Source organism: Ictalurus furcatus, chromosome 2 (genome assembly GCF_023375685.1).
Source record: "Ictalurus furcatus strain D&B chromosome 2, Billie_1.0, whole genome shotgun sequence".
NCBI lineage: Eukaryota > Metazoa > Chordata > Actinopteri > Siluriformes > Ictaluridae > Ictalurus > Ictalurus furcatus.
In genome coordinates, this window is record NC_071256.1 from 37,832,554 (window position 1) to 37,844,055 (window position 11,502).

The window sequence follows — 11,502 nt, forward strand, 5'->3', positions numbered from 1 at the left end:
TTGTATTATCTTACCTGCTCTTGTCTTGTCCACTGTTATCCTATCCTGCCTTGAATTATCTTGTATTAGGATATCTCATCTTATATTATCTCATCTTATAGGGCCAGAGCCATATCCCCCTGCAGTTCTTGCCTGGCTTCCCACTGATATTAAGCAACGTTAAGCCTGGTCAGTATCTGGATGGGAACCCTCCTGGGGAAAAGTAAAGTTGCTGATGGAAGTGGTATTATTGAGGCCAGCAGGGGGTGATCACCCTGTGTTCTGTGTGGGGCCTAATGCCCCAGTATAGTGACGGAGACACTATACTCTAAAAACAGCACCGTCTTTCAGATGAGACCTTAAACAGAGGTCCTGACTGTCTGTGGTCATTAAAAATCCCAGGACACTTACTGTAAAAGATTAGGGGCTGGTAGAGTCTGGCCTTGTATTATCTTGTCATATTGTACCTCATCTTATCTTATCTGCTCCCTCTGGTTCAGTTGCTATTTAGACCTTTTAATAAATCTCTAAACCTGCACTTGTGTTCTTGTCATTTATATGCCAGAACTACCACGTAACTACGATACCCATCAGCCACTGCTACGCACATGATCACATCACATGACTGGTTACACCTGAGTCACACTCGACGCCCCTTCAAGAAGTATTTTAAGGACGGGTTTTCCAGTCTGGCTGGAGCCTTTCTCCCAGCCTCCCTACCCCACCTTGGTTGCTCTGCCATCTTGTTCCGCTGAGGATATCACTCTGCTGCACTGAGAAAATCGCTATGCTTCCTTGCTTGGCTGAGGACATCGCTCTGCCGCCATGCTCCTCTCAAGACGTTGCTCCTCCTCTCTGCTTCACACCATGTATCGCTCCCCCTTCTTACTTTGTGGAGGACAGCACTCCCCCCTCTGACCTCACAGAGAGCGTTGCTCCCCCGGATATATAAGTCACGTTTTGTACAGCACTCTTTGTCTTGCGTTATCTTTGTACGTTATGTTCTCATGTCTAACGTGCATTGTTTCGTGATTGTGTCTGAACTTTGTGCCACGAGGTCATAGCTTATATTTCGTGTTTGGTTTTTGTCTTTATTTAAATTAAAACTGAACTTGCATCCATCTCATGTCCCGATTTGTGACAGTTCTGTCTGTGCTTCATAATAACTGCTTTTGGGCATAAATGATATTTTCTACAAAATCGACCCACACTCATCTGACCCAACCTACAACCAAAACGTCCATCTTGTGTTGTATTTAAACCCACTCCCAATTCAGACAACTGTTATAAACTTGTCATGTTCTCCTGAAAGGGATTTTACCTGAGGCAGAGGGCAGCAGCTCCATGCTCCCTGTTCATCCTTACAGCATGTGGTTCCATCAGGACAAGCCGAAGTGTCGTCACAGGGAACATCAGAAACTGAACACACACAGCGAGAGGTTTATATTTTTATCAGTTGAAAACATGGATGCTTTATTCCTGTAGTTCAACAACAAATTATTACTGATATTTGATGACGTACCCTTGGTTTCCGGAACCTTCTGTTCACCGATCGGTAGGCTCGGTTCCTTCTTCAGCCAGGGCACCGACCCTGACGGGTCTTCACATGTCTGAGCAGCGAGGTTACACTTTTTACCATGAGGACAGCAGTGGATAAAGTCCTCACAACACACCGCCTGCAAAGAAACAACATAATTCACATTTCACTAAACGTCACTAACGTCAGCTTTAGTCCTTCCGAGTTTATGACTGTTTGCAGATCACCTGACGTCCTGCCTGTTTATGGATATAGATTAGTGCCTGCGTACAGTTACTGCACTTTACCTATGACAGGCCTTACACATTAGAACAAGTGAATTTCCCTCCATGGATCAATAAAGTGTATCTTATTGATCCAGCACTCCCCCCTCTGACCTCACAGAGAGTTTAAACCCACTCCCAATTGTTATAAACTTGTCATGTTCTCCTGAAAGGGATTTCACCTGAGGCAGAGGGCAGCAGCTCCATGCTCCCTCTTCATCCTTACAGCATGTGGTTCCATCAGGACAAGCCGAAGTGTCGTCACAGGGAACATCAGAGTCTAAACACGCAGTAACATACATGACAGGCATTATATGTTCCTTCACCTTTAAAACAGTGCAGATAATATGGTCTATTAATAGCGGTTCTGAATTTCTGTTATGATAGCACACATCTGTACAGGACTGAACATACTGTAGATTGAATATAATGATGGGGATTTTTTTGGCCAGCTGGATTAATAATGGCCATCTACTGGTCCTGGAGGAACGTCGTTTTGTTTCACTTTGTACTCTACTAGCTGTATATGGTTGAAATGACAATAAAGCCACTTGACTTGACACTTGACTTGGATGTCTCTGGGTCCATTCTATTAGGATCAAAATGCCCCGTCATTTTATTTATTTATTTTTACTGAAAGCATAAGAATATTAAATATAGCTGCAAACAGCGATTTAGGGGTTCAAGCACTGTGCAGAAAAAAACGATTTGATCCTCTTTATTGGGTTCCCTCAGGACAGACCACAGTTGTTTCACAGGGACCAAAAGAGGAAGTAGCTGAGACAATCATGCATGATACTTTCAATATAAAAAAAAAAGAGGAGGCAGATAAGAATGTTCACAACAGTATTTCCCAATTCCTTCAGGATGAATCTAGTTGAGCAACACTGCCATTGCTAAATAAAAGATGCTGAGACAGACATTCATCTTTGGAGACAAGATTTAGGACAATAAATTAAGAAAGGGTAAGAAGGAATAAGTTTACAAAATGACCTTTTCCACATTGTCACCCTAATTTGGTCAATGGCCAAGTCCCTCCCAACAGCTCTCTCCTATCATACGACAGCTACCAATCTGGGAGGGAGCTACCACACAGGTCCTCACAGACACCCTTGATTGGTGTGATTGACAGGGGACAGAGAGCACATCATCCCTCCCATGGGCAATTTCGCTGCCTTAGCTCCTGGCCAAGGGATTGCTGTGGCATGGTCAGTTTTCAAACTCACAATCTCCTGACAACGGGGTTAAAAACTTTTCTGTTACGCCACTCGGGAGCAACAGAACGACTCAACACTTTCTTAAAATGTTTTGTGGTGCATTATGGGATGGGGCTTTACATTTGCGGTCCTCCCAGGCAGCCCTCTGGCGAGCAGGAAACTTGGCCCACATGGGAAGTTCGTGATTGGTGGAAGACATACACTTGGCGTTGTTTACGTCACAAACGCTGTCTTCTGGACAGCAGTGCACTTTATCATCGCAGCACACGGCCTGTGGAGGAAATCAGTCGATTAGTCCAATAAGTTTTACACAATTACGCCATCTTTAATGTGGTACTCAATTTCATCACCCGGTATGTGACAACATGGGTGAGGTTCCTTAAAAATGGACTAGATTTGTTTTGAGATCTACCATCTACCACCAAATGATCTCCTCTCCAACTCACCTAAGCACTCATTAAATACTAATATCCTAAAGGCTGTGAATAGCTGGGGTGTGTCAGGGTGTGTTAGATCATCAGATCCAGGGTTGGGTGGGCATGTTTTAACAGGTTCAGATGCTAATATTCAGAACCAGATCAGACGTGTTTAGATAATTAGAATCAGAGCTAAATAATGGTCTAAAATGAACAAAGTATACATTTAAATCAGATTAACACCAGATCAATGAATTGGTAGCTAACCTCTACCAAGATTCACATAATGTTAGCTGAATTAGCAATGTCTGAGTGCTAGCATAAAAGATTATTGACTACGTGAGGTGAGGAATTCCTTTGTGATGTTGATATGGGTACAGCACGGTTTTAGGCTACGAAAACTGGTTTAAACTGCCAGCTAGCATGAAAAAGCCGTACCCTGGGCATTGGGCAACATCCCCATCCTCCATCTGCAGTCTCACAGCATGAAGTCTCCACCGGGCACTCGGATATGCCATCAGCACACAAAACCGCCAGAACCGGTTCTGTCAGAGAGACGTTTTTATGTTTTTGCGTGTTGAGGAAGTCAGTGTCATTCAGGCACGTTAAGGTTAAAAAACAAATGTACACAAATATACTTCAAACAAAAACGTTTGTTCTGTTACACGAGTAACGTAGCTAACAAGTGTTCAGTGTTAGCCAAAGATAATTCCTTTTATTATTATGTATATTTCCAGGTTCTGTCCTACAACCCGGATTCCAAAAAAGTTGGGACGCCGTGTGAAATGTAAAGAAAAACAGAATGCAGTGATTTGCAAATCTCACAAGCCCATATGTTATTCACAATAGAACATAGAACTTACTATTGACGAGGCCGGAGTGTTCGGAAGGAAATCTCTCGGCCCATGGGAGCGAATGTGTAGCGTTTGTGCACCTGGAGTCTTTCACCTCACACAACATGCCCTCGGGGCAGCAGTGTAAGTGGTCTTCACAGCACTCGCCCTGCACACAAACAATCACATACACACGTAGTCATATACTGTACACAATCACACACACAATCAATAATATACTGTACACAATCATATACACACATAATCACACACACAATCATATACACACAATCACATACTGTACACAATCACACACATAATCATATACTTTACACAATCACACACACACTGATATACTGTACACAATCACACACACAATCATATACTGTACACAATCACACACAAATATATATTGTACACAATCACACACACACACAAAATCACATACACACACAACTGCATACACACCATCACACACACAAAGACACACACCTTCACATACTGTATATAATCACATGTACACAAACACAAATACACTATTTTGAGGTGTGGCCTCTGTTTCTCTCAGTCCTGGTGAGGGAGGTGTGGCCTTTGGGTCGTAAGGGAGGCGTGGCCTTTGGGCCTGTCAGTACCACTGAGGGAGGCGTGGCCTTTGGGTCTGTCAGTCCCGCTGAGGGAGGTGTGGCCTTTGGGTCTATCAGTCCTGGTGAGGGAGGCGTGGCCTTTGGGTCTGTCAGTCCTGGTGAGGGAGGTGTGGCCTCTGTGTCTGTTAGTCCTGGTGAGGGAGGCGTGGCCTCCGTGTCTGTTAGTCCCAGGCAGACTATTCTACTCACCTGATGGAAGGGACAGCAGTTGAATTCTCCAGAGTGAATCTGGCAACATGTTTGCTCATCCCCACAGCGCTGCTGATCAGGACAATTCGAACCGGCTACCAGGCTCAGCAAGAGCACGCCAGCTGTTAGTCTTAACATCTGCAATGACACAGGGGGAAAAAAGAGGAATAAAAACTAAAAAAAAAAGAAAAAAAGAAATTGACAGAGGCTTAAAAATAACTGAAATTATTAGTTCAATTATAGTCCATTATTCATTCAAAAGTAAATGAATGAATGAATGAATAAATAAATAAATAAAATGATTAAAGGAACAAAACAGTACATTGATTAAAAAGTATTAAAAAAAATCTATATATTTTTTAAAAAGGAAATTCATAAAAATATAAGATAATATAGAGAAAAGATTAAAAATAAAACGTATTTAAAAAAGTAAAGGTTTAATATTTATAAATATTTAATAGGAATTAAAGTGCACACGGATTAGAAAGTAATGATGAATGAAATAAAAGGGCATATATTTTTAAAGGTATTCTACTTAACTTAAAATTGGAACATAAACAAGAAAATAAACCTAACGCGAAAATAAAGATCAATAAAAGAATAAGGATATGAATAAATGAGTGAAAATAACAACAAAAAAGCAAACCCCTGTTTTAAAGCTTTTTTTTTATTATTATTGTGTCTGTTGCGGATGGCTCGCCGAGTTGTACAGGAAGTGAATTCCACATGCTGGGAGCGTTGGAACTAATGGCAGCTTTCCCCGTTTGCTTTATTCTCTTCTGTTCAGAATGAAGAAGGTTCTTAAAACCTTCTGGGAGTGCGGTGAGGAAAGGAACGATCGGTGAAACTGGACAAAATGTCGTTTTACAAGCCGAAGCCTGTTCCGTAATCACAGATGTACAGAACGAGAACAGAAAGAGAACCACATCCTGTACAACACGCTCCCATGTTAATCAACCTGGCCTTTCTTTATTCCCTTTATTTATTCCCTTTATTCCCTTTATTTATTCCCTTTATTTATTCCCTTTATTCCCTGGCCACTTTCATGCCATACTTACTAAAACCTTCAAATCATATGCAATATGTAGCTAAATTTCAGGTACCTTTTTGGTTTTTTTTTGAAGTCCAGAGTTTTACCCGGCGTTTATAGAGTTACAGAAAACACACAGAGGAAATGTCATGACCTTTATTAACAGAAAACACACTGTGCTTTTTCAGCCTTTACCTAAACCTTCACAATTACTCATGTGACAGTACTGCTTCCTCTTATTTATTATAAAATAGCCAGTCATGAGTTTCCTACCTCACTTTGACACTTCTACATTGTGATTTCACTTCATCTACATTCAACTGACGTTAAAAATACTGTTAATGACTGCGTTTACCTGAACAGCAGTAATCTAATTATTGACCTTATTCTGAATAAGACGTATAATATTCTGATTAAGGTGTTTACATGAGTCTCTTTTAGAATACTCCTTTCATGTTCCTGTTTTACGTGTTATAGAACATAGATGGATTAACAGCCCACGTCATTACGTCCCTGCGCCACGCCGTCCGACGTCTCTCCAGAATTTCACGTATCGGCATACAGTTGGTCTTCGTTATGGGACCGTATACAGTTTTGGGTGTTTAAATGCAGCTTCAAGTGCGGTTAATTATTTGTCATGCTGTACGTGCAAACAGACGACTGCTTGAAGCCGTGGGCTGCATCTCAAACTACGTGTTACGTGTATTTTGCCTATTACCCTATACAGTTATAGCAGGTAAGTACGCGGTTTGGGACGCAGCCGTGCTCTCTTGTTTGCCGTAAAACGGTTGAGTGCTGCCGTGTGTGTACGCGTCCCGTCGCACAATGCGGTGAAAACTCCCACACGACGTTAATAGTGTGATTAAGGTGTGTACGTGTCCGTAACGCACGTCGATAACGTGACTAAAACGGGAATACTCCACACGTCTTAATTCCATTTGTGTTTACTTCGAGTAGGACTTTAATCGGATTAAGATCATCAATAATCTCTGTTTACATGCTAGTTTCGTAATCAGAGTATCGTCTTAATCGGGTTCACATCGGAACAGCGTTGTCCATGTAAACGTACTGACTGTCGGGGAAGAAAAACGAACTGTGTGAGTTTATCATGCTTGGGAATTAACCTGGAAATTCCCCTCTTGAGCTCTGCGAGGTTTCAGTGTGGCTAAAACGCTGGTTAGAAAGTGCAACAGTAACATAAAATGAGGAAGTGCTTGTGATTTATGCACAGCATTTATGTAGCTATATACTGAAAGTCATCCAGGCCACACTAATCAGTAGGCAGGCAGTAGTAGTTGTAGTACTAGTAATAATAATAATAATAATAATAATAATAATAATAATAATAAGCTTGTTTTATATGATGTCTTTCTCCTACACAAGGTCGCTGCTTTAACAGTAAGAAGAAACCTGATAAAAAATTTGCAAGACAAGACAAAAAGAAGAAGTAGAGGATTAAAATGACCCATGGTTAAATAAAACAGACAGGAAGTAAAAGAACAGCAAAGTTTCGTGTCATGAGTTTTGCTTTGTATATAATTTGATTTGCTTTTAAACTTTTAAACCAGCAATCACACACACTGCGGATCTGCTTACCCTCAGATGGGTCGTTTTTGATCCCCAGAGAGCTTCTGACCTGATCACTGTTTCGTCCCCGAGCTCCTGGTTCTCTGCTGCAAGAGATGACGGGTCAGCGCTCGATGCTCGGCAGTCTTATAAAGTCTTATAAAGCTCCCGTTTGAGGCGTTACAACATGCCTTCCAGTCAAACATGACACAACTCCAGGCAGTAACACCCTTCCAAACAATTACAAAATACTTCAAATGACTTACATCCATGCAAAAGCACCAACGCCGGGATGATATTTGCAGTGATTTATTTAATTATTTATTTTTAATCTCAATCTGCAGTAGGCGTTACATATTCAGAGTGACTCTGTAACACGGCCAAAGGATCTCATACCACAGCGTGCGTTTATTTCCGAATTATTATTATTGGATCAAAAGGTGTTGAATTTTCTAAAAAAAATTTCCTGACACTATTACCAACTGTAAATCAAATCACAGGGTTATATTAAATACTTCATCGTTTCTATAGTAACAGATCGTTCGCAGGGACACCAGGGTATAGCAAAACTCAACATCTCAACATAACTTTAAAAAAAAAAAAAAAAAAAGTATAATTGGTCATACTATGACGTTTTCTGTAAGGAGACATTTATTTGTTTAACATTGATGGAAGGAGTCTCCAGTGTCAGCGCTTCATAACGGTCAGAGGTAACGCTGTAATTTTCGGACATCTTCAGGATGAAGTTTAGTGTCTTTGTAACTTCAAGAGAGAGGAAAAGAAATCGGCCGGTGAGGGAACGACGAGGTGAGACAGTAAGAACGGGAACTAACTTGTTTCACGGACGATCTGCGTTAAACATTAAACGTGTCCTTCTTTTCTTTAATTACCAAAAAAATTCAATGTAATTGTTGGTAAACTGCCGTGGCAAAAAGAAATAAAACGCGCGAGCGCACGCTGTAATAGGAAAACAATCATCGTTCAGGGTGGCAGCTGTAACTGTGCTTCATCACACCACCACGTCGCTGATTGTTTTCCTATAACAGCACAACTTTGAGTGTTTCATTTCTCTACGTGTTCACTGTGCTTGATACTGTCCTGGTTAAAAGTGTGGAATGTTCCACTACATACCACAAAAAAAAGTACTTTTTTTTTTTTTTTTTACTTCCTGACCTTGTTTTCATTTTGGTTAACTTCCTGTTAAACACACTGTACTGTTGCAATCATTGACGTAGCTGCGAAAAAACTCGACCATTACAGTAGACAAAAGCACTGAGGGGAAAAACGTTATATATATATATATATATATATACACACTTTATATATATATACATACATACATACATATATATACACACACTGTCCTCCACTAATATTGGCACCCTTGGTAAATATGAGCAAAGAAGGCTGTGAAAACTTTTCTTTATAGTTTTTAACCTTTTGATCTTTTATGAAAAAAAAAAAATCACAAAAATGCTCTGCTCTCATGGATATCAAACAACCACAAACACAACACAGGTTCATCCAAAAAAACAAAAAAAAAAACAAAACTTCGTTAAATTTAGGTGTGCAACAATTATTGGCAACCCTATGAATTCATATGAGAAAAATATATGAAGTTTTAAAAATATTATAAATATATTCCCATTGAAATCCCATCGATTCTGCGACTGCAGAAATGAACACAAAAAAAGGAAATGGCGCGATATTCGGAGGAGCTTACAATTTTTCAAAATTTCCACAGATTTTCCTATGACGTCATCAAGACGTGCGTTCAGCCGAAGCCCTCTTCGATTCACAGGTGTCGAACATGAGTACAGCTAAAAGCTCTCGTTTACCGACAAACATCACTGCGAAAGACTATTTCTTGCAATTGCGATTTCGCCAGTTCAAGTGCTTTTCTCGCAAAAAAAAAAGCACAAAAAACAACGCAAGTTGCATCGCAAATTTTTTAAAAAGCCGCAGCAAAATCGAGCGTTTTTTTGTGAAATCGGTTTATATTCTCCGCAGTGAGGCAATGAAAAGATACAGAAGATTTCACTTCCGATATGAAATTATTTCCCAACGGTGTAACAAATATACGTCCCGTGTTGCATTTTTACGGCTTTCCCTGAGTTTCAATATAATTGTGAATAAATCAAAAAAAAGTTTCGTACAGATTTTCTGGGGGGAAAAAAACTCAGCTCAAAAAAAAAAAAGCGCAGTTCTTCTTTTCTCTCACTGTGACTGTGTGTGTGAAATACATGTACAAAAGTTTTATTATTTGACATTTTGTATTACTTATATACATAACATGAATACAATATAATAATCTTGAACGTTTATTGTTTTAATGCATAAAAATAAATAAATAAAACGTTCTCTGTCTACTTTACATGGTCACGTGATATTAATTCATTTAATATGAATTCTGTGCGCACGTGATCCTGACTCAGTGTGTGAATAAAGTCTCAGTCTGTATAGTAACAGATGACGCAATGGGTTTTCCCTCCATAAAACATTTATTAAACTAAATACGAAGCTGATTTAGAAGGGAATAAATAAAGAAGGGAATTAAAACGTGTGTGTGTGTGTGTGTGTGTGTGTGTGTGTGTGTGTGTGTGTGGTGTTATTTAAAGTTTAACAAGGTCTACTCACCTGCCTGCACTCCTCTCTCCCTGCTGACATTTGGATAAGCTGCTTTAATTATTTCTCTCACTCCAATAAACTCCGCCCAATAAACTTAGCCCACCCCCCCCCCCCACCCCCCCCATGCCCGATCCCGGAAGTATAAACTACTTTCACTCATTTATTAGCCGTCGAGTTACAGTTAGATTAGCACTTATCTCCACAAATATTTCCCCCCCAATGAATGCGTCACATTTAAGTTTATTTCTATTGTATACAGTTTTTTTCTCCGACTTTCTGATTAAGAACTACATTACCCACAATCCCAACAGCACGAGGGCCACCAACCCACCAATAGCCTAGATATTTTTTATCAATATTTTTGCGTAAATATTATAACCAAAGTGAAAATTGGTCATAACAACAACAACAACAATAATAATAATAATAATAATAATAATAAAGATGTTTCTCAATTTTATGCTTCACTGTTCGCACTTTTAGAACGATAAATAAGAACAAAAACCTAAAAACGTGCAAGTTCATGTCTTTATAATTAATGTCACATAATTGTTTTCTCTTTTCTTTTTAAAAAAAATTAGATTGTATGTAGTTATGCATGTTTTCATTTGTTTATTGGATGATTTTTCTGTCCTGCTTGTTCATTTTTTCCCCTGCTATTTGTAACTTGTCATCTTTTCGCAAATCAATATTTGTTGGGGATTTTTTATATATATTTTGTATTATATATATATATAATATATAATATGTACATACATATATACATATTTTCAAAATTGAAAGTTCTACTAAAATAATCATGTCCCTAGCATTAACAAATAAACCTTTGTATCGTCAATTTAAGCAAAACAAAACACATTTGACATTTCTACAAAATGTAGAAATAGACCTATATATGAAAATCCACGGATATTAGGCCTATTGGGTGTGTTATTTCTTTAATATCTGTACTATACTGTACTATAGGAAAATGTTTCTGAATGATTCATGAGTGAACATTTAATTGCAATAGAAAATATAATTCAGTGTTATTTCATATTTTCTATCATTTACATGTTAAGCATACCTACTATATACTGTGCTAAGTGTTAATGGTGTAAATACTTATTAGGTCTTTTATTCTTTAAGTTTTTTTTTTTTTACTTTTGTGAACATGGAGGGAATGAGGAAGGGGGAATGTGATTAGGCTCAAGGAGTAAA

General features: G+C 39.1%; 1 protein-coding gene across 1 annotated transcript in view; it reads right to left on the reverse strand.

The window, feature by feature from the left end:
* grna (granulin a) overlaps nucleotides 1-10,367 on the reverse strand; it is a 28,221-nt gene extending 17,854 nt beyond the window's left edge. Inside the window, exons 1-9 of the mRNA XM_053618251.1 lie at nucleotides 10,312-10,367; nucleotides 7,705-7,781; nucleotides 5,079-5,216; nucleotides 4,276-4,414; nucleotides 3,851-3,957; nucleotides 3,117-3,267; nucleotides 1,962-2,059; nucleotides 1,502-1,655; nucleotides 1,301-1,398 (exon numbers count right to left, since the gene is read on the reverse strand). Coding sequence (XP_053474226.1) covers nucleotides 1,301-1,398; nucleotides 1,502-1,655; nucleotides 1,962-2,059; nucleotides 3,117-3,267; nucleotides 3,851-3,957; nucleotides 4,276-4,414; nucleotides 5,079-5,216 — 885 coding nt within the window. The 5' untranslated portion in view covers nucleotides 7,705-7,781; nucleotides 10,312-10,367. The remainder of the gene's footprint in view (nucleotides 1-1,300; nucleotides 1,399-1,501; nucleotides 1,656-1,961; nucleotides 2,060-3,116; nucleotides 3,268-3,850; nucleotides 3,958-4,275; nucleotides 4,415-5,078; nucleotides 5,217-7,704; nucleotides 7,782-10,311) is intronic.
* Between the last annotated feature and the right edge of the window lie 1,135 nt (nucleotides 10,368-11,502).